Source organism: Corvus kubaryi, unplaced genomic scaffold (genome assembly GCF_017639235.1).
Source record: "Corvus kubaryi isolate FWS band 111438036 unplaced genomic scaffold, C.kubaryi_AGA036_p1.0 133, whole genome shotgun sequence".
Lineage (NCBI taxonomy): Eukaryota > Metazoa > Chordata > Aves > Passeriformes > Corvidae > Corvus > Corvus kubaryi.
This window is the reverse complement of record NW_024580667.1, coordinates 16,022,140-16,045,581: the sequence shown is the minus strand read 5'-3', so window position 1 is coordinate 16,045,581 and position 23,442 is coordinate 16,022,140. Positions and strand designations below refer to the sequence as shown.

Here is a 23,442-nt window from a genome sequence, read left to right as displayed (position 1 = left end):
GATTTCACTGTGATTTCTTAAAAACAAGAAATTGCTTCTGTCTTTGCTAGATTTGGGCTTTAAAATTGAGAAATTACTGACCTGTGATTGCTGGATCTTTGCAGCCACTTTTCAGCGTTGAATGCCAAGTGCCCCAGATATCAAAATGATCTTCAGAAACATCTAAATAGCAGTAAGAGCAGGGAAAAGATGACGAATTGATCCTCTTAAAGATATTATTTAGAAATACACAAATAGAAAGGTAAAACCTTATGTAAAGTACCAGAGTCATTAACATCCACTAGCACCTTCAGCGTGCACCTAACATGAGCATCTCACATGTGAGCCCCACCTGGTGTACTATGTACAGTTCTGGTGACCCCAACCTAAGGACATGGAAATGCTGGACAAAACCCAGAGGAGAGCTATGAACCTGGTAAGAGGACCAGAGCACCTTGTCTACAAATACAGGCTGAGAAGATTGGGGCTGTTCAGCCTGGAGAAGAGAAAGTTGTGTGGAGACCTCACAACAGCCTTCCAGAATCTGAAGGAGGCTGATAGGGAAGTCAACAAGGGACTCTTTATCAGGAACTGTAGTCATAGTACAATGAATAATGGGTGAAAATTAAAAGAGGGAAAATTCAGATTAGATATTATGAAGAAATTTTTTACTGTAAGGGTGCTGAGGCACTGGAACAGGTTGCCCAAGGAGGCTGTAGATGCCCCAGCCCTGGCAGTGTTCAAGGCCAGGTTGGATAAGGCCTTGAGCAATCTGATCTAATGGGAGGTGTCCCTGCCAATGGCAGGGGGGTTGGGACTGATGATCTTTAGGGTCCATTCCAACCCCTTGACATTCTATGATTCTATGTATTTGTTCACAGCTACAAGTTTCAAGATCAGATCCCACAATGGATTCAGAGAGCTCTGTTATGGGCAGGGTGCCTGAGTTTGCTGAGTCCTTAAGTCCTCTGCCTTACTGAAGTCAGAGAATTTGCACAAAACCAGGAGGATTTGGTCCACAAAAGGTAGTTTCTGTCAAAGCTCCCTCAGGCAGCCCCAGCCCCAGGAGTCACTGTAAAGCATGCTCTATCAACCCAAGGATGCTGCTGGTTTTACCCAGAAGTGCAGCCACAGAACAAAGATTAAATGAAATGCTGGATTATAAACAGTTTCATGCCTTTTTCTGATTCCCCTAGTCAGCAGAGGAATTTCCTAATTTTTCATGGTCCAGTATCTTTGTGACGCATATTAAAGTCCAAAAGATGGTTAATAGGATAAAACTTCATGTAATTTCCTGTTCATAAGTTAACAGAAATCTGACCAAATTCTTAAATGTTTTCAGAGATTTAGATATTGAATACAGAAGATAAATTCCAACTGGCATTTACTAAGCATATAATTGAGATATTAGTCTAGATCCCATTAATTCCAAAGGGAATTAAGTGCCTAGGCAGTACATCTGAAATTAAATGGTTTTAAAAATACCAACAGTTATGTGCATCCCAAGGCATTGAAAGTTCTTAAAGTTTGGCTCACTAAGTATGAATTTCATGGATGACAATTTTTTTATATATATATTTTTAACAGGAAAAGCATCTTGAAGTGCTGGTGAGCTATTAGTTTAAACTATAGTTCTTTACCAAAGAAATCACTCAGGTATGCACTCCCCAGGTAGCTAGGTGAATTAAGGATCTCTGCACTAGTATTGCTCAGTGTGTAACTGGTTGCAGATGTAAAGCTGTGCAGCTCAGCTATGTTTTCCAGTGAGAGGGTGTTGACATCATTCTTTACAACTGGATAAAGTTTGTGGCCTGAAATCTGAAAATCCCAGCTTTTTCCAAAGCCTGGACCATAAACCTGCAGGTATTACAGACCCATGAATTAGGACTAGACTTTGCCATGCTGTCACAGAGAGGCTGAAAAACTGGACATACATAGTTCTGTTTTCCTAAATAATATCTCCAAGTTTTGAGAAGTGCCATAGCAAGAGCATCCCTGACAGCTGGTAGAGCTAATGAGGAGGGCTGAGCACAGATCCTTTGGGCTCAATACAAAAAAAAGGATATTGGTCTGTCATTTTTTTATAAGGTTATTTACACTATTGCTCCTCAAATCCTAGTAGCTGATAATACAAATCCGGCAGTTTTCAATTATTTCAGGAATCTCCATCAGTCACTGAGGAGGAGGAGCACAAGCAGGATGCACTATACCTTTTCCAGCCTGTGATGCAGAAGAATTCTCCTTTGGCTTAGTTTGCAAGTGTCCAACCAGTGTGTGCTGCTCAGGTACCTTGTACAGCTTATCTGGGCTGCGGGCAACTTCTTCTTGCATTGCCACCAGCGAGCGCTCAGACAGCACTGGGGAGTTGTTGTCGTAAGGGGAGACATCACCACTGGAAGCTTTGTTGGAGTCTGTGGAAGAATGTCTTTCTCCTGTGGAGTAGGAACCTTCTGACCGCAGCATCTCAGGGCTCCTGAGAAATTTTGATAAACAAACTACTGTTAATAAAAAAATGCTACATGGGCACAGTTACAGGTGCAGTTTGACATCAAGGCCAGGTTGGATGGGGCTCTGAACAACCTGGTCTAGTGAAAGGTGTTCGTGCCCATGGCAGGGGAGTTTGGAACTAGATTACTTTTAAGGTCTCTTCCAACCCAACCATTCCTGTGATTCTATGATCATACACATAAAATCAAATATGGAAGAATGGTCACAGCTGCTGAAATGAAAACACTTCAGGAACAGTTACTGAGGTGGATTTTACATAAGCAAAACTTTTGCCATGAAGTGGCCAGCAGAGGCCACTCAAAATCAAAAGATGTTGCTGTCAAGAAAGAAAACAAGAAAAAACCCACAGAACCATACAGTAAACCACAGAAACTAAGCAGTGAATCAATTCCTTATGTTACCTTGACAATTTAGCTTGCGGCAACAATAAAGCTGAAGGCATGATAGGGAAGATTAGTTTGATGCTAAGCAGTATGCTAAAACAAATTTCTGTATTCTGAAGTTTTACATAGAGAAATGAAGCACTCGGCTTGCCTTTCACATTATGAGAATGATCCTCTTCTAGAGACATAAGAAGGTAAATATTCTTACAGGGGACAAACACATGTATTTACTGTACTTATGACTGGGGCAACAAACAACTGGTTCTGCTGATACCTTTTACAACTTCTTTTACCCTTTCACCTTCACACCCCCACCAACATGAACTGCCTTTAATTTTGCCAAGAAAAGGCAAACGCAACTCCCACCAAAGGACAGACAAGGCTCAGAGAGACAACTCATTTTTGAAATGTGCTGGGAACATTGACTGAGATTTCTTGAACTGTCACAGTTTACAGTGCAGGCTGTGAGTCACTGAATATCACAAAGAATATGCAGAACTACTCTGTAAACAAAAAACTTTCTTCTCCTGTTGTTCCTCCCTAACTTGTATTTCTAGTACTCATTTTTCACTTCTCTGCACCTTTGTTTCGTAGAGCTTATCTTTTGCGTCACTTGAGTCAAACAGTTCTTTCAGTGACTTCTCATTAATATCTGTTCTAATTGACTGTGAAACAACAGAGGCTCATTCCTGTAAATGTCTGAAAATGGTCAGCCCTCTTCAGAGTCAAATCCAAAGACAGCTTGAATTTAGTGAGCAGCCGAAACTCATTTCTCGCTATGGAACAGTAACGCTGTTTCCAGACAAATCAAATAAAACTGAAGAAAGAAAATAAAGATAATACACAGCTAGCCACAGCACAGTAAATATTAGTACAGAAATAATGACAAAATTTAACATCACTTCAAGTTGTTGTTTTTTCCCCAGCTGATTTATGTATCACATCCCAAAAAATAAAATATATACAGCTGACAGCATGATTTTTATGTTATTCAATATTCCTATTTTTTTTTCAGTATGAAAGCAACCATACAGTGTTGGGAATTAATTAAATAATGTTACTTCTCAGTAACTCTCAGTGACAAAACCATCGCTGGACTTTAACTGAGACAAACTCAAAAAACAGAGCTGCCATTTGGCAAAGTTGCTATGTCCCAGGCCTCCCAGTGCAGCATGGTAATGCTGGGGAGTCATTAAAAAAAAAGCCTCAATTATGTAACTTATCTGAAGATGAGTGCAACGTAAATTAATCTATAAACAGACACACACTGAAGAATTATAGTCTTTTAAATATGTATAATTCTATCACAAACCTTTTTTCTCTTTTTTTGCCACTTGCTTCTTTCTGTCTGTCCTCCTAAGTCCTAAAACCCCTTGTGCAGTGATATGAGATTTGAGCAATGTCTTGGGATTTTCAGAAGAACTAGAAAGACCTTGTAGAAAAGGGGAGAAATGCTGGTATCTGCAGGTGTCCTAAGACCACGTCTTTGTTTCCAGCTTTCTACACTGAATGTCGTCTAAGCCTCACCTGCCAGCATACAGACAAACTTATCACTAATGGTAACACCAGTAAGGTTTATTGCAGGTAAATCTTTGCAGCATCAAAACCTAACTGTGCTGCACATGGCAAAGACAGCACTTAGCCATGGCAAGGTAACACAAGGAATAAGGGAAATGGAAATGGAGATGAAAGAATGTGGGAACATAAGCTTGAGCTTTGTGAAACACTGATTTCATGTCTTACCTTGAATGATCTGTTATAGTCTACCTCTTCTCATGACAGAGCTCCTGCTAAAAATTTACCTGAATGGAAACTTTCAAGTCTTTGGAGAGATTCAAACATTCAAGTTTCTAAACTGATTTACAGTTTCTGTTGGTAAGTCCATACTATTTTTTATATCTATAATATCACTTTCAAATTTGTTTTGGTAAAATAGCTTTAAAAATCAAAGGAATTGCTGTGGACCCTGTCGATCTTATTACAAGAAACCACCAAAATGGATTAAATACTTAAAAGCCAGAAATTGAACTCATACATTCGCAGCTTTACTATGCTCTTCACGACCAAAATAAAACACAATTTGCAAGAAGACTTTGGTTTGCTTCTCTGCAAACAAAGAACGAATTCTCACAAACTCCTTAAAACGAAAGTTTTGCATCTGTTTGCTTTACTGTTTGAGTTCATTAGCAAACCAATATTTACTACAATTCAAAATTCTGCTTTCCTTGGACAGTGAGATTCTCTATCCACTGACTGGGGAAAAACTAAATTGGAAGCAAACATAAATACTGTGCAAGATACTCACTCCTTTTTATGCAGTATATGAGGAAGGGCAGATTATGGTCCCCACGAAGAATAATCGATGATTACGTGCAATTAAGCGTGAGGAATGGGAAGGCAAGTAACGTATTTTCCAGGAGTTACGAACTATGTTAAGGAAAAGATTTTAGAAATGGCTAAGTACAAATGGAAAGATCTGAAAGCAGCAGAAGGAACCTATGCCGCTTGAACTTAAAAATACAATTTCAGATTCCAAAACAACAGGCATCTTTCTATAAATTGGTGTTGTCCACCAGGGTCCACTTGCATGGGTGAACTGGAAATGTGTTAATAATTGCTTCTACTGAGGATATTCCTACTTTTCTACTAGCATCAAGGTTATGAAAACAGGAAATCCCTTTCTGTTGCTGGCAGAAACCCTCTTCTGTTATAACTTAAAGCTTCTGAGTGGGAAAACAATTACACCTTCAAGAGGCAAATCATACGGAGTGTGATGGTTTGGCAGCACACAGTAGTAATTTCCACACAGATCTGAGTAACACAGGTGCTAACAACAAACCAGATTACTGGGATTATGATGTGGTTGCTACTGTAACAGGGTAGAGGATTCAATGTTTCGAGGAGCTTTAAAAACTGCATTTACACATATTGTATGACTTACTGTATGGCTTCATCTTTGTGCCACAGGTCAGATGGATTAAAACTCATTATCATAATCCAAAAACACCTAAAAATTCTGTGACTTTGAAACTTATTTACTCTAAAAGGACTACTAACCATGATAAGCAATAAATAATCATAAGAAATAGATTTTATTTTTTGTTAGTTTAAAGATGCTTCATCTTACAGCTGTAAACCCAAATTCCATTGTCATCAAGCCAACATACAAAAGTTGGGAAGTCACCCATGAAAGCACACTTCACAATTGCTGCCATTTGTAATTAGTGCTTTACCATGAACAACTTCCATAAATTCCCTGACACACTGTTCACAATGCTCAGCTCTTAAGAGAATTGAAAGATGAGGAAAGATGATTCCTCTGGGGAGGAAAAGAGATTGTGTTTTCTCTGTTAGATCAGAGCCAAGAAAGCATTTATAGTGACAGCAAGAGCAGAAATGTGAGGGCAATTGCAGAACAGGACCTTCAAAGCAATTAATGTGACACTAAAGTCTTGAAGTTGATTCTATACTCTATGCAGTCAGCTAGCTCTTCCGGTGAAGATTGTCTCAAGAATATGTAAAGTTTTTTGCTCCACAGATCCACATTTGTATCTTGAGTATGTGACCAGGCAATTTCCAAGAGCAATAAGCATGTATTTTGGAGGCTCATTTTTATGAAATCAAGACAAACATCTCCTTGTTGTCTGCTGTATCACATTTCTTATAGGAAAAATAAGCAACAAATTTGTAGCCTCAAAATTGAGATTATGTTCTGAAATACATTAATCTCTTAAGAGCATCACACTCCTAGCAGTAACACTAAGCAACATTCCCTCTAATTGCCTGAAATATCTTAACCAAGAAGTTGCAACCACAGTGAAAACATATCTCATTAACATTAAATCACTTACATGACAGCAGAGGAGAAAAAAAATGACAGTAAGTTTTTCCTATCTCAGTGATATTTCATCTGCCCATTACTGACAACACAATAAATTAGTACTAGTGTAGCTATATGCTCCTATTTGGCTTCAGAACCTTTCCTTACAAAATGCCTTTTGTCAGTTGTGACCAGCTTTCCACAAAAGATGCATTTTCTCCCGAAGGTGTGCATGCTGGCTAAAAGTAAGGAAGTTCAAGGAGAAGTCAATAAAGGAGACAGGATCTAACAATAACCTGTTACATCCACAATGATTTGTGACTAACTTATGCAGAATTGGTATGTGTACTCACAGGTGAGATACAATTTGATGTCTTTTTATTATATAGACAGTAAAATCCAGCATGAAGGTTTTTGTTAGCTTGAGTTAGAAATAATATGATCATTCCAAACTCAGGACTGAAAGGAAGAAGTGTCTACACACTACCTTATGTCATGTGATTTGTAGCGTCTGTCCTAACTGTAGTCTTGGCTTCTGGCAAATGGGAAACAAGTCTAAAAGACAGCTCATGTACCTCTAACTATCCGGCACTTACTGTGATCTAAATATACACATGGTTACTTGTCAGTCAGACAAACTAGCTAAAATTATTTCACACAGAGAAAATTACCCCAAATCAGATGATCTGTGATAATTTGCTACTATATGTTATCTGTTCATGTGGTTAAATTAGCAAACTAATAAAATCCTTTACAACACAATATATTCTGCATACGTTTTTGTTTCCAAATTTTATCATTAAAGAAAGCGTTTTCCTCAAGGTGTTTGTTACACTATTTCTTCTATAGCTCTTCCTTTAAAGCCAGGCACATTATTACATTACCTCCAATTATACAATGTTAAAGAGGGAGAGAAAAAAAATCATAGCTAACTGACTGTACAAATTCAATTTTAATTATATTCTGAATGCACTAGGCACTTTTCACAAACACAGGAAGACAAAGTCCAATATATCCCAGAGAGTTTAGAGTCTAGAAACCCCCTTAAAAATTATTTAAAGCAAGTCTGTTAAATTTTGTAATTTTTGGGTCTGACATATTGGGATTCACTAGAATGAAGACGATGACTGTGTGGTCCCATGAGAAAGCCAGGAATCCTGTTAATCTGAATGTACAAACTCATAGCATTAAGGCACGAGGGTGCAGGCATATATACACCATACACAAGGTCAGAATATGTTATGTATTTTAACTGCTATAGTGACCAGTGTGATTTTTTTTCTCTTCAGATCTTTCACAAAGCATACAATTAAATAATATCCGAAGTCTCCACAGAGCTGCTGTTGTGGCAGTTGGCTTGTTCACCATGTCCTATGTGTACAGGATAGGAGAAGAATGACAGAGTGGTCAAGCGGCTCACTGTGACGGTGTTAAGGCACTGTAGGGTGTGTTTCAAGGATAGTGGAATACATGCCTCCTGTTACTGAAGACTACGATAAACCCAAGACATGAACCAGCAGATCACTAAAATACATCCTGTCAGATAATAGTGCACTGAATATTTTTATGTACATGTCATTCTGTTCTCTGCAGCAGAACACAATCTTTCCTCTGAATCAGGGAAACAAGTTTTGTCTTTAGAAAATGCTGTACAAGAGTCATACTTTCTTTGGCAGAGTCTGTGTAATAGGGAGGATATTTCTACTCCACTGTAGACAGTGCAGAAGAGCTGGGGAAAGCTAGAACCTTTTGAACACTTCCAGTGGGAGATAGAAATTCCCAGCAGAAAAATGGATGATGAAAAAACAGATTACTCACGATGACTGGGAAGCTTTCCTCCTCAGCAAATAGTCTACAACATCTGGGTCAGTCTCTAATAAGCTAATAAGCACTTCATTCTGTAAATCAGGGGAAACCTATGAAGACATAAAAAAATACTTAGTTGGAGGTTAATATCCTTTCACATACATTAATTTAGGTACAATGTTTAATCTAAACGACCAAGTGCATTTTCAGAGAGTATATAAAATATTCAGAGGCTTTCACTTAAAAGAGAAATTTCATGTAACAACAGATGAAGTAGGACTAAAGATCACTTTGTACAATGTTAGATGCTGATTACTGTTGAATAACCAGTTGGTATCCAGTTGGTTACTATATCTGGAAATAACAGTGGGATTACTTATGTACCACAATCTCAAAAGCTCCAGTTTAAGGTCCTCACTTTACATCCCCCCTCCAAAGATCTGAGGACATTTACAAATCTCCCTCTCTGGCTCTCCAGCCACTGACCAACAGGCTCAGTCAGAATTTGTGTCACCTTCTTTGGAGCTTGGCCTTCTTATTTGCTAACTTTCTCTTTGCACTCTGTAGGGGGCTGAACCTTCAAAACCCTTGATAGCTTCAGATGCTGCAGGATACAGCAACATCTCCTGGGCAGGTAGCAGAAACGGCACCCCAAAACCTGCACAAGTAAACTTTGTGCTTCCAACTGCACTTTACATGAGTCTTATCAATCCTCAAGTGAGTTTGTCTGCTTTGTCTGCGTTACAGTCGAACATTCAACTCAAACTTTCAACTCAAACTTCAAAACACTGAAACAGATGAAAACATCCAAGAAACTTGAACAGCCCAGGTTCACTCATGACAGACAGAACTCGATGCAAGACAGTCTCAGCAAGGGGTCCTCAGCTGGGAAATACATGTTACTGGATGCAATGTCAGAGCCTGAATCTCTTGACCTTCAAGTCCCACTTCATGGACCATTTGTTCCCCCTGACATTTCCTGGGAAATAGGAATAGAATTACTAACACATTCCCCAGAGGAATATCTCATTTTGGGAGGTATTTAGGGAGTCAAGTTACATAAAAGGCATATTTCTTAAAATAAGGAAGTAATTAGAAAATAAATGAAGATACGCATCATTTAATTCAAACTGACCCAAAATCTCTATGAAAAACTTGTGTAACCACCTACTCATTTTTCAAAAATTGTATTCAGTCTCTGAACTGGAAAAATATCTTACTGATGGTTACTGATATACTAGTCTTTAAACAAAATTTTTTATAGGACTGTATTTTTGGAAACCTGGTGTGCTGTAACTTGTCCATTCAGACAGCCTTTCTATACACTAGAAGAAACTCCAGATAAAGTTTGATGGTAAAACAGAATCCACACATTTTTGTCTGTAACTTACTACTCAGTTTTATATCAAGTAACTTGTAAGAAACTACTGAGAGAACTTTGTCAGAAAAACACAAACACATCTTGCCCTATTTAAAAAAAAGATAAATCAGTCTTTCATTCCATCAAAACAAGTCTGAAAAAGTTCCACCACAAGCTCAGTTCAACAGAAAGCTTCTATGAAACCCAAACTTAACAGTTCTATTGAGTAATAGGACTTTTACCTGAATGAGTCTGAAAGTAGATTTGTACTGATGGTCTCCTTGCTAGCTATCTACTGGGTTTGGGGCTTCCTCCTGTGCAGCAATTTTCTTCAGTTTAGTTCAGTAACTTGGCAAGTGTAGAAATGATATGCATGTAATTGTAAACTTACAGAGAACTACAATATTGGTATCTCAGGAAGATGTCACTGTAACGATTACTGAACTAATTGTTTCACTGGTAATCACGCCTGAGTTGATGGATGAGAACTTGAAATTTGGGACAGAAGGGAAGCCAAGGCACTGCTGAAATAACAGCTCTAGAGGACAAAGAAGGACATATCAGAGGGCTCCAGGGCTGTCAGGACTGCAGTAGAGTACCAGATATTCTGAGATCTTGGGGTTGGGTGCCATATGAGAGTCATGGCTGTTGAGACAGAAGGATGGAAGGACCCTTGAAGTGTCTCCTTTGTGCTGTCCCTTGCCACTGATTTGGCACAGAAAGACAGCATGTGGGAAGGCCACAATAGCCTCTAACAGTAAAAATATGAATTTTCATATACTCTGTAGCACTTCTTTGCAGCAGGATTGGATTTGGGCACTAGGAGATGAAAACCATGACCAAGCTGCTGCTCTCCATCTTTCATGACAAGAGAAAGCCAGCAAGATGAAGGGTGGTTGAGCTGTGCCTCCTTGCATTCAGGCAAAAACCAGTCCTGTATACATCCCCATAAAACATTTTAATGCATCCCTAAGACTCGCTGAAATGGGCAAGATTTGGATATGAAAATGATTATCATCACTGACATCAATGAAGCATGGTCAGATTCCATCTTCTATAAGGAATCCACTTTTGCATGTTACTGATGTTAACAATAGTTACTTACTAAAAATGGTGCTCAATATCCTGGGTTGTTATGACCAACAGAATCCCTCTGACCCACCAATATGTAAGAATCATTCCAATATTGTCGTCTGGGTACCCTACCACATCCTGGTTTCCTAAGGTTTGGTTCAAAAATGTTGATCCAGTTTCAGTGCTGAAACCAATCAGTTTTATAACCTTCCCATATATAAAAATTACAGAAAGAAAAAAAAAAACCAACACAAAAGCAGCTGAGAATCAATACACTATGTTATAGCTATAGCTGAATGCTTAAGTCCAGATGATCTTTCTTTAGTAGCATAAATGTCAAGTATAAACAGTAAAAGCTACTCTGAAAACAGAAGAGAGTTTTTTTTTTCCCACACTTCGTTTAACCTTCAGATGAAAGTGCAGGCACTGAAGAGATGAAGGAATACATCCATCAGAATTAAAAGAGCCCAGATGCAGGTTAGTCTAACCTTAGGCCCATCCTCTCCACACTGAAAATGAGAATGCGTGCCTTAAGTATTATGTTCTGAGATGTGTCTGTGCTGTGAGAAGTTCTTAAAGAGAAACAACCATAAGAACGCTTCAAGTACTGCAAGTATTCTTATTCAAGTATTATCTTAAACTTGATAGTGCCATCCACACTCTGGGCCAGCAGACCTTCACCCAAGAGTGCAGTTCTGTCCTATTCTTTTCCTGGAATGAAAAATAGCACCTAGCATTTTCCCAAACTGTGAAAAGCATTAAAAAAAAAAAACCAAAAAAGAAAATGATTGCAAGTGTCTCACTGGTACAAGAGTAAAAATAAAAGCCAAGAAAACCACGAAGAAGATTATCTGAGGCTAAGACATCTGAGGCAGGGCTTATGACTGCTTTCTCATGCTCTCTCTTTCAACTCCCTGTTGAAATCTGATAGACATCTTCCATTTACAGTACTATGTGGCCGTCAGCCCACAGTTCAGGCTCATCCATCTTCTTCCAGCAAGGTCTCCAGCACTCAGCTTTACTGAAGCACTGAAGGTTTCCAGAGTGCTCTTTCTGCTTTGGGAACTTACCTCCTCAGTGTAACCTACAGTGCTGCTTAGCCCACAAAGACCAAAGCTTTTTCCACTTTTTCAAGACTACTGGTTTTGTTACAATGTGTATTTTTACCAAAATAAAGACAGAATAGTGCCCACCACTAGATCTGACTGGCCTCTGCTACCCTAGAGCAGGGCTCTCCCAGACACAAATCACACTGAGCTGACCTGCAATTTTGTACACAAAAAGAACATAAAGCCACAGACTGAACTTCTTGGATAACTGCTAGGCATGAGGAATGTGATCTAACTAAGCTGTATCTTAAGTGAACAGCATGTCCTAGTCCATGGCCATCAGCCTTCTTATGAAGAACTTCCTTGCTTCAGTGAAAGACTTGAAGGGAACTCAGGAACTACATAGATTTATGTTTTATTCCTTTTACCCAACTAACAAATGAGAAAGCTTTGTCCTTCCTTTCCTTTCCATCCAACCAACAAATAAATATTGGTTAAGGAAGGCAATTCCTTAAATTAAATCCCCTTAAAAGGATCTCTTAAACCCTGCAGAAAAATTGTCTTCCTGACTTCCAAAACTGAGATGTGAAAGAGCATTTTCAGTTTTGTCCATGCATTGCTCAGTATACAACTGAATAGCCAACCCCATCATTTCCACAGACAATCTTCTAAACAATATACCCTTACCTATATAGAAATCATTCCAAGCAAGATGTAAGTACACTTTTTTAATATTTTTACTTACTGCAAATCATCCTCCTTGCTGGAAGACTACTCTTTTTAACCAATAATTATTGATCCTAATTTAATGCAGCTTCTATAGTTTATTCCATCCCCTTCTACTTTAATATCAACCAGGTATTTTCCCATTTATCTTACAAATGCATACAAACAATATGGAAAAATATCCACCCACCATGAAAAGGGCTTCATAGTTTTCAATCATCTTTTGCACAACAGCTATGATAGCAGTACTCTCTTCAGCTCGGGCTGAGCTCTGAACTGAGAATTCTTTGTCTGTAGATTTCTGCTTGTGCAACAAGTTAGGGCCAAAGATGGTGGCCAGGTTAAGCGATGTCATTTTGTTCCCAGTAATCTAGAGAAGAGAATATAAATGAGGTGTGGTCTCACAGGGCCTAATGTATACAGATATGTATATGGACGCATCTACACACACTCGCACCCCTACACACCCACACAATAACACACACACTCTCTCCCCTGATTTGGTAGATGCTTGATTGATCAAAACCAAAACCTCGCACTTGTCAATCAAAAATCAACAACTTTTAGAAACACCTTGTTTTGAACATCTCTGCAACAAGCACTGTAGGTTTTCTGGATATATTTTCAAGTGGATTAGAGGAGTAGAAGGTGGAAGTGGTTTTGGCCCTTAATTCCCTGGAAGCTCAACAGTGGCATACTCCTGAATGCAGAGAAACCTCCCTCCTACTTCACCATCTCAGCACATTACTGTGTCCTAGGATCAAATACTGAAAACTCCTGGCTTTCTTAAGTAGCAGTCATGATCTGAAACATACACAGTGACACTTTTCCATATTTAAACTGTTTAAATAATTAAGGAGCAGGCTCATTGTTTTTATTAGTATTTTCCTGTATTTCTAGAACATGCCAAATGTCTACTTGTTAGGTGCCCTTTTTTAGTTTGTTGGGTTTTTTACCTTTTTTCCTGCTTTTATAAACCTGTGCTCAAGGAAGCAACAGTAACCTGAATTTTGAGGAAGTAAAAGGCTAGGAACACATACTAGACTAGACAGGAATTACCTGAAAAATATGTCATATACATTATTACATCAAAGATTTCATTGTCATATTTGTGATTAGACTATTATTTTCCCCTTCTATTCCTTCAACAAAGTAAAAAGAAGAGGTCATTTGAACTAATAATTTTTAAAAAGGACATAAATAGGGACCAAAAAGAGGTAATAAAACCAGAATTTCAAGAAATGAGTTGTACAAAACAGATGTTTTCAAAGTAGTATTTTTAAAATATTTTTGTAGCTGATCATTCGCCGAATACTCTAGTCAAACTTAAAAGTGCACTGACTGCATCTGGTTTATTTTTGAAAGAGCTTAACTAGACTGCCCAGAAATGCCAGTAAAAGCTTGTCTTTTTATTGGTAGGAGCACTGCGTAATGTTGGAAAGACATCTGTACGAAGTAGGTGCACAGGCAGTCACAGCAAACATGTTGGCTCTTTGTTTAGAGACTCACCCCAGCACGACTGTGAGAACAGCACACTCCCTTATGTGCACAGCCCTGAGCACCCAGCTGTTTCTCAGGTGACCTGCTTTTTAAACTCTGTCCAAGTTTTGAGCCACCACGGATGCACAGGCACACGTGTGCTGGGGCAGCCTCTGGCTGTGCCCAGATCTGCATGTACAGACTGTTTGTACAGTGAGCCTTTTCTTAAGGGCAGCCTCAGGGCATCCTTAAAAAATGTTGTAAACATTTCCACTGAAATTAACTGAATGAGTAATAAAGGTAGTCATCCATCTTCATCTTCATGAGAAAAGGGCTGTTGAAAGAAATCAAGAACAGGGCCTGTATGCCAAAGCTTGGCTGTTTTCCTTCCAGTGATAGCAAACAGTCTGATAAAATACTTTTGCTTGCCCTGTATGCCTTTATTCACTTAATTATTCATAAATAGCTTTAAAAATTGTGAGCAGAATACTGTATTATCTATAAAAGGTATCCAGTTGCACATAATATTCCTGATGCTTACAGAACTGTCAAGACAGCTTACATAAATTTGCCTTGCCAAAATACCTGTGGCAAAGCTGATGTACAACTGCTGAGCCAAATCAACTCTGTTAAGCAGCATCCCCTAGCCCTGCAATAAGATCCTCCTGGGTACATTCCTGAACCAACAGAGAATTCTTTGCAGGACCAGAGGGACCATGACCTTAGCTGGCTTATACGTGTTTTTAAGCACAGTAAAACTGTTACAGGCTGCTCTTTCTAAATGCTTTCCATCACAGTGATAGAGTTTTTTATCAAGTCCTTGCTGAGAACAAAAATAATAGTATTTAAAGTGGATTTAAAAGTCAAATAGGCCTTGAAGTCACATACAATACTGGAAGTTAGGACCAGTAAAGATAGAATAACTGGAAATCAGGACTTGAGGCAGAAATTTGAAAAAACTATGTTTCAAAGTGCCAGTTGTTAAAATTGGACAACTGCAAAAGGCATCCAGATTTGACAAAACCAGCAGGATTTTCCATCTGGAAGACAAAATTCTCTAGGAGTTTCCAAAGAGTCTCAGAAGTAACATCAGAAGCAGTCTCTGCTGCAGTTCAGAGGAGTGAGAAGTCCTTCCATGGACAAAGCAGTGCAATTTGGTCAAGCAGTGACAGACCATATCCATTTTATTCAGTTAACAGAGTAGCCCCCTTTACACAGCAGCCTACTCTAGTTCAAGCACTTCCCTGGCAGGAAATGGGAAACCTGGATTTTCAGGTCTTCCCCAGCGTGAATAGGCACAGGTGCAGATATGAGAATGCTCAGGGCTAGAGCTCAGCCCCACAGCTGCAGGCATTCTTGTCTCTGTGGGGTGAGTGCACACCAAACTCTCCAGCCCAGACCGCAACAGTTAAGGCGGCCAAAAAGAAAAGAGGCAAAGATGAACCCTGACTCCAGCTAGTGATGAGGTCTGTCAGTTGCAAGGATACAGCTGGAGTTCCTGTCCTCTGTTTTTTATTTTTCACTACCCAGTGCACACAAGGAAGCTAAGAGAACAAAGAAGCGAACTGCTACGTCCAAAGGTCATATAAAAAAGCAACAACAGAGAGTGAAAAGAAAACGAAAAAGCATATTCTTGCATGCTGACCTTTTCTGAGTACTTTTTCCATAGAATATAATAGGATAAAACAAGGCAGTGGGGGAAGGATGGATGACATTAGATGTTCTTAACAGCAAGGTTGGTACACTGTGAATCTCCCAAAGGAAGTGGTAGATGCTTTACTGATTAGGTCATACAAAAATTAAACTTTCATAGCCCTAAGAACATAGTAAACAACTAAATGGTAGAAGTGCAGGCCAATAGATAGTCTCTCCTATTGTTCAGGGGTATGCCACCACTGTGTACGTTCCAAGGCTTTAAAGGTCTCTTTTCAGACCACAAATTAAGTAAAGTCAAAGGACACAAGTGACCAGGACTTACCTCTTGGCCATCCTTGTCTTTGGTGTCTTCTGCATGGCCAGCTACTGTGGAGAGGAACTGCAGCAGCCGGTGAAGGGTATCGCAGTTACAAGGAGGTAGAAGATAAATGAGAAGCTGTAAGGTGCTTAGCTGTTCATCAGGCTCTAATACTAAGAGGGGAAAAAATATGTTCTAAGAAAATCACTCCAACTAACCTAAAAGCAGAACAAATATACGGTTCCCATCCCAAAGGAAGGTATTGGAATAGCTTTGTTTAAGAATCATTTTCCTTACAATGTCAGAAGAAAAAGAGAAAACTTCAAGGAAACATCAGAAGTATAACTACTACTGTTACGGGATTTTTGCCTTAGTTGGTCAACATTTTGCTCACAAGTTCATAGGATCTTTTCTCATCCTATAAGAGAGTAAAATCCATATTTTATACTCCATCAGTGTTTCTGGACTCAAATATTCTGCATATTTTTCTACTTACTCCATTCATTTAGGTATAGCTACTGGTATGTAGAGTAGCTGGCAAGCATTCCAGTCAGGTTTATGCTTCAGACATTTTAAATCAGTTTTCTTAAAATTTTTCATCTTGCAGAGGTACTGGGAGATTGGAAAAGCAACACCTTTATACCCAGAGGTATAAAGGTCATTCTGCAACCACCACCACTTGAACCATCTAGCATCTAAATGGTAGCCAGTGACAAAAGTGGGACAGAGGCAGGATCTCAGACACGAGGGCTAGAAAGCATCTGAAGAACACATACCAGGCAGCTGCTTAAGCTTGAAAGGTTCAACTTTACTTTTTCCCAAATCTCTGAGAGTCTGGACTTGGGTCTTAAGCAACACAATTGGGAGTACTTAATATCACGGCTTTAAGGACCATTAACTATGAAAAAACTTGAATTTTTGAAGCCAGGCTGGAACTTTGGTCCATGGACAGATCTAAAAATTTTAAGATACGAGCACGCGAATGGCAGTCTGTAAGCTGGTACTGCTGGATCAATGACAGGGTCAGGTTTTAACAGACAACATGAATTCCATCCTTACAAATGCAAAAATATGTATAGTTAGTGAAATCTTTCTTGTTCTAGTTTTCTGGATTATACTTATACAGTATAAAAACCAAGAAGAGACCTCAGTAAATTTATACTAAATAATATACTATATTATTTATATTATACATATATTATATTTTTTATATATATACTATTGTATATTAGAATATACTATATTCTTTATAGTGTACTATACAAATATTTGGAGCAAATCAAGGCTAGAGCATTAAAGGAACAGAATAAAAGAAGGATATTAGTAGAGATGAAAGAATTTAAACAAATTAGCTTTTCAAAATTGATAAATCAAGATGCTGTAAAGCTCACAGAGAGTGTTGATGAAAGGTGTATAAAGTTCTCTGGTAAGAAGGGGGTCAGGCATGTCACGCAGAAATTCCTTTAACAAGGCAGCAACATCATGAATGCTGTGCTCTTCATCTAATACAACATCTATGCCTCGGTCAAACTCTTCACGTAACTGAAAAAGATCACGAGAGAAAACCACAGTCACTTATTGTCCCAATTAATACATCCCAACACAGAAAATCTTTTAAGGAGTAAACTTACTCATTTTCACTTTCAAGATTGAGCATGACTAGTCTTTGGTAAGGTCAAAGATGTAATTCATGTCTAACTGCTGCTTATTCCATGATACAAAACGTTTGTACCAGATTGTAATAAAATACAATTTTTTTCCCAACTAATGTATGACACTCTTGTATGAAAACATGTATCCAAGTATAATTTTTGCAGAAATGCAAGATTCATAACAAAAGCAGAAACCAGACAGAATAAGGAAAACTACAAGACAGGCTCTTATACCACCTTACTGCATTATCCCTGGAACAAGAAAGACTAAAATTGCATGTCGTAACATTTATGATTTTGTACAAAAATATTATTAATAAGATCATGTTAATATCTACCAAATTCACACTTCTCTTGTCATTCAGATAGGCAGCAAGCACACAGGTTCACTAAGACTTCACAGCTTTCCTACAACACACTTTGTTCTGCCTTCCTAATTTAGTTACACTCATTAAGTGATCATCATTATGGAGTTCACAAACTAATACCATTACAAGGTATTGCTGGGGTTTTTTTCCCCACCTTGGTCCTCAGCCAACTTCTGTATAATTCAAAGGCATCACACTTCCCAAAGGCAGAAGAAAACCCTCTCCCAAATCCAAGATACTTTATGAAAAGATAAAAGCCTGCCCTTCTGGACAGATTTTCCAGCATCAAGAGCAGAATACTTTCCTCAAGCTGACAGCTTCACCTTTTACTCTCTTTTCATTTTGAAAACAGTCAAGACGTTTTAAAACTATTTCCTAGAAAAAATTTGTACCTTTGCTAACATTATGAGGTATCACGATATCACACTTAATCTTCTCACAGAGTGATTACAGCTAAATCTTATAAACAAGGAAATCTGAGGTATCAGGTTTATTCACCAGGAATATTACAAACACACCAGAGAGGAAAGAAGCTAAGTCACAAGCAAACTATATACCTGTGGTAGTTTGTGGCAAATCTTCATCACATGCAAATCTATCCTCAGTGTGTTCAGTGTGCAAATCCTGCATTTTCAGCTGAGATGTGCTTTCATAATGAGTGTGAAAGGTATTCACTAAAAACCACAGCCTCCATTCTCATTTATTAAGATTACTTTTAACATTATTGGTATCAGTCATTACTAATCATGAATAATTATGCTATGAAGACCACAATATGTTTTTTACCTAGTATTATTCTTTGATTTATGGTCAAGAATTTTCCAGTGCCAACTTGGGGACTTCATGCCCAGCTTAATTCTACTCTCCAGACTGGTAACAAATGCAGAACATCCCTGTGGAGCACCATAAATTACCTCAACCCAGAAGATTGTTTCTGCACTTATTGCTCAAAAGCAGCTGAAGAAACAGATTAGCACTGCATCAGGAATTCAGACTTCCCAAATAGCTGTCTAAATCATAAACTGCTGTTACAGTCTTGAATATGGCACTTCTGACCTGATATCCTGTGAGACCTAGAGAAATGTCATAAGAAGCAAAATATCATAGAAGTTTTGGTGAGACGTGGCCACATTTCAGGCCCAGTTATCAAGGCTGTTAAAACCTTATATTGTAAGTTTCAACTTTCAGTCTTTCAGACTCCATTCACATGGAAAGCTTTCAGACTTTTCAAAGATACAGCTGGTGAACAACAACATCCATTGAATCTTATGATATGAGAGATGAGGACATCTGTGCTGGAACAGGGGATAGGAGAACAGAGCTCCAGCTATTTCACTCTTCATCCTCAGGGTTGAAGCTTCCACAATGTCATCAGGCCCAGTATTGACAGTTGCCCACCCCAACCTTGGCAACAATGCTCTGCTCGAGCATCTGTTCCGGGCACAACGACGGTACCTGGCATCCTGATGCACCAGACCGACCACCTTGAGTCAACATGAGCTCAGGAATCTTTGTCCTACACCCCAGTGAACATGAAGGAGGAGGTTTGCAGGAGATGCACGTTCTGGATTTTCTCTTCCTGCTCACCAATCAAAAACCCCACTGGCACATGCATCTACTTATTTATGTATTTACTGCAACAAACTACAGTTGAAACAGGACATTTTCTAACTAGGGAAGGAAGGAAAACAAAATATGTTTACTTTCTACACAAGAAAAACTAATGAACAGCTGCAAAAGCACACCAAAATCTGAGTGCTGGGTTTGGCTTTCTGTGGTTCAGAAAATGAGTGGAATTTTAATTGAATCCAGACTTTCCCATGTGTTCATGTTGACAGCATTTATTACTGTAACTACAAGGGCCAAGCTCATGCTTCCTTGTTGTTTAATGAAATATATCAATTTACCTAGTTCAATAAATTAGTCCATGTAATAAAAAACATAGATACCCAAATCTCTTGATTTTCTCACCTTTTGAAAACAGAATAGAAGTGGTGAAAGTTACTGATGATCAAAGGAAGGCTTAGTTTACAAGTACATGATAGAAGCGTTCTGCTTTTTCCCCAGACATATGATACAATTGTACTCACCCCTAAATGATAATATATGTTTTGACACTGAAGCTTGCAATGCAAATGTGAGGCAACTTCAATACTTTATCTAGTTCAGTGTTTATCTGAAAACTGCCTCTGCAGATGTTTTTTTAGTTTGGTGTTACACCAGCTACTCAGGAATAGGAACTGCTGGAGAATGAGCTACAAATCAGTAGGCTATACTGTCCTACCAGCCAAAATCAATTCAGTTTAGCCATTCAAGGTAACTTTCCAGAATGATAAAACATTACACTGTGAAGTTTTTGCAACTTTTTGCAAAGAACTATAACTTCTGGGATCAGATACAGTCAAGCTTTCTTTTGGTTTTTTTTCTGTTTGGTGTTTTTTGTCTTATACTTCCTGGGAAGGGTATTTTCCTGTAACTTTTTATTCCCTCCTTATGCAAACACTATCCACTGTTCTCCACTGCTCTAATTCAACAAGTATTCCCAGCTTCTGGGAATAACAGTGCAATATCTAGGTAGGCATACCTAGGAGGTAATACCTCCTAGCACTTGACTTTGTCTCTGGAACTTAATTGTATGCTGTCTTTGCTTTTTCGTCATTTGGCTGAGACTAAGACTTGGAAGGGTCTGCTCTGACCTTGAAGTCTAGCAAGGGTAAAAGAAAGGTAACATTTAGGAGCAGCAATCTTAGGGTCAAGGAAATTGTTCTGTACTTGCATGCTTTCTCATACCGTCAGTTTTCCAAAAGAGATTTACAGTTTGAGTTTACTTTGGGAGCTTCAGCTGTTTCTGAGATGAAACGAACAGCCAAGATTTTTTTTTCCCTGCAGTGTGACCTTTGGAAAATTTCTTCACTGTAGTTTATTTGGATCTCCAACCCTGTGCTACTTTTGCAGAGCAAAACATACAGAGACTGTTAACCTGCTGAGAACCTGACAAGGATTTCACCAGATGTAAAAGATACTGGAAATGTCTGTTATGAGCCATCAAAAAACCAATGAAGTCACTGACCCAGAAAGCCTAAATTTCACCATACTACAGATGGGGAAGAAATCACAACAAAAGGAATCAGATTTATTTGTATCATACCATATCCAATCCACTCACCTGTCTTACTCTCTTTTTTGAGCTTCCAACTCTGAATATTCCTACTGTCTGGAGACCTGCAAGTGTAACACATCATAGCACTGTTTTATTGTTTAATATTCTCCTGAAAATCGCATTGAACCAAAGCATTCTGACTATGTGTGTACTTAAAAGAATTAAAAAAAAAAAAAAAAAAGGAACATATTTCTCCACAAACTTGTACTTACGATGTTGAGGCAATATTCGGTTTTGATTAAGAAGCCATCCACTGTGGTTTTTAAGGATCACACTTAATCTGCAAAATGGCATCTCTGTGACATGTCTGGTGATGCCACTTTGGTAGTGCCACTGCTATGAGAAACAGAGGTATGCAGAGACTGAGGCACTACTCAGGGTTTGAAGGTGTAATTTCAGGACTGACATCAAAGGGAACAGGCAGTATAACAACTAAATACATGGGCACTGAGCTGTGTCTTTGGATACAGGAAGCAGTTGGTATTTGGGGTTACTCACCAGCTCTAAAGTGCCTGTCAAGACAAAGTTGAGAGTTTCCTTCAAAGGTACATAAATAGGGCACTCAGGCAGACTATGAGAGGCAAGAACTTTAACTGGGAGTTGTGTGCAGTTTATAAGGTAGGAACAGCTATTAAACAGAGGGAAAGCTATAAAGAAGCATTGCTGTACTTCAGGGAAAGTACAGAAGTGTGTCATTTAGACTTAAACTAATTAGGAAATTGGTGTTGCCTGCTATTTCATAAGAAATCAGTTCAAACCTTTTAACCCTGTAGAAAGCCACTACACATACAACAAATGGTTCTCGAATGGACATATCTTGCAGACTAACGAGACCTGAAAAATTTGAGAGGTGACATGGTCTTTAGCAATGACAATGTGAGTGGAAATTTTAGAGCCTTAAGGAGCTGTGTAAATAATATAATTTTACATGGTCATACATTTTTGCAAAAGGGATGAAATTACCTATAAGCTTGGAAGTTTATGGTCTAAAAAGGGCGACTCTGCAGCTCTCATCTCTACTGACATACAGGAGATGCAAAATTACCTTGTGAAACAAATGCCTTTTGACAGCCATTAGGCTACACTTGCTTGCTGGAGATGTGTCACCCTGAGCAGTGTTTGGAGTTGCACATCTTTGTCAGAGAAATTCAGATAGGATTCTGCTTTTTAGTTTTTAGTCTCAACATAACACCTTTTTTAAATCTTCTTTCTTTGGTTAATAGAAAATTACATTCATGGGCTATCATTCAGTAAACCCTAGAACACTGGCAGGGAATCATCTGAGATGGAGACACACCCATGGGGCAAAGCCTGCAGGCTGGTTACCCATTCCTACACAGACATTCAGTGCTTGTTCTACACTGCAGGTCTACAGAAAGTCAGGCCTTTATATCTCTGGGACATGATCCCAGGGAAAACAGGGAAGATGAACAAGGACAGGGACTTTTATGTCTAAAAACAGAACCATTTTTTGTTACATAATGTTCAAAATTATCCTTTAAAGCATTCATCAGAAACTGCTGGTGATTTGTTGCTGAAAAATCGACCTAAAGGACTTATGCATACAAGTAAGTATTTTCAGAATCAGCAGCTCGGTCCATCATACAGCCTAGAATGATACTGGTACAGGGTCCATCTTCTACCACCTTTAATTTCTCTCAGTTCCAATGACTGTCTTGTGGACAGCAGGTTAAATTGAAGAATGTGCACCAGATGATATCAGATTATTGCAAGGTAGTATATTACAGTTTACTCTTAAACAATGCACAATAACCCATCATAAATTTCCCTTAAAGGGAAACTTCAATGTAAGGCAAGTATTTTCATACAGAGCATCACATAGAAAAGAATCTTTGTTATGGCAGTGGGTTAAGAGGATTAAAAATTTTATCACAGATGATCAAGTGACATAAAATCACAGCATCCAAATGATACTTAGCTGGATGGCTTTTTTGGCTGACTCAGATACTTTTATGTTCTCCAAACTCAGCTACCTTTGTTTAAAGGGATGGAAGTCATTCATCTCAAACTTAATCATCCCATACTTGTCAGCCATGGTATCTAATCTCTGTAAAAGACTAACAGTGACTATCTTTTGCCGTGTTCCTTGATACATTTGTAAGT

The 23,442-nt window shown here is 38.6% G+C and overlaps 1 protein-coding gene across 4 annotated transcripts in view; it reads right to left on the bottom strand.

The window, feature by feature from the left end:
- Positions 1 to 23,442, bottom strand: part of ARHGAP6 (Rho GTPase activating protein 6) — a 314,963-nt gene that overhangs the window by 2,780 nt on the left and 288,741 nt on the right. For all 4 annotated transcript variants that reach the window (XM_042037783.1, XM_042037794.1, XM_042037815.1 and 1 more), the window contains exons 6-12: positions 21,325 to 21,380; positions 17,530 to 17,680; positions 16,163 to 16,311; positions 12,896 to 13,075; positions 8,509 to 8,606; positions 2,190 to 2,452; positions 82 to 162 (exon numbers count right to left, since the gene is read on the bottom strand). In XM_042037783.1, the coding sequence (XP_041893717.1) occupies positions 82 to 162; positions 2,190 to 2,452; positions 8,509 to 8,606; positions 12,896 to 13,075; positions 16,163 to 16,311; positions 17,530 to 17,680; positions 21,325 to 21,380 (978 nt within the window). The remainder of the gene's footprint in view (positions 1 to 81; positions 163 to 2,189; positions 2,453 to 8,508; positions 8,607 to 12,895; positions 13,076 to 16,162; positions 16,312 to 17,529; positions 17,681 to 21,324; positions 21,381 to 23,442) is intronic.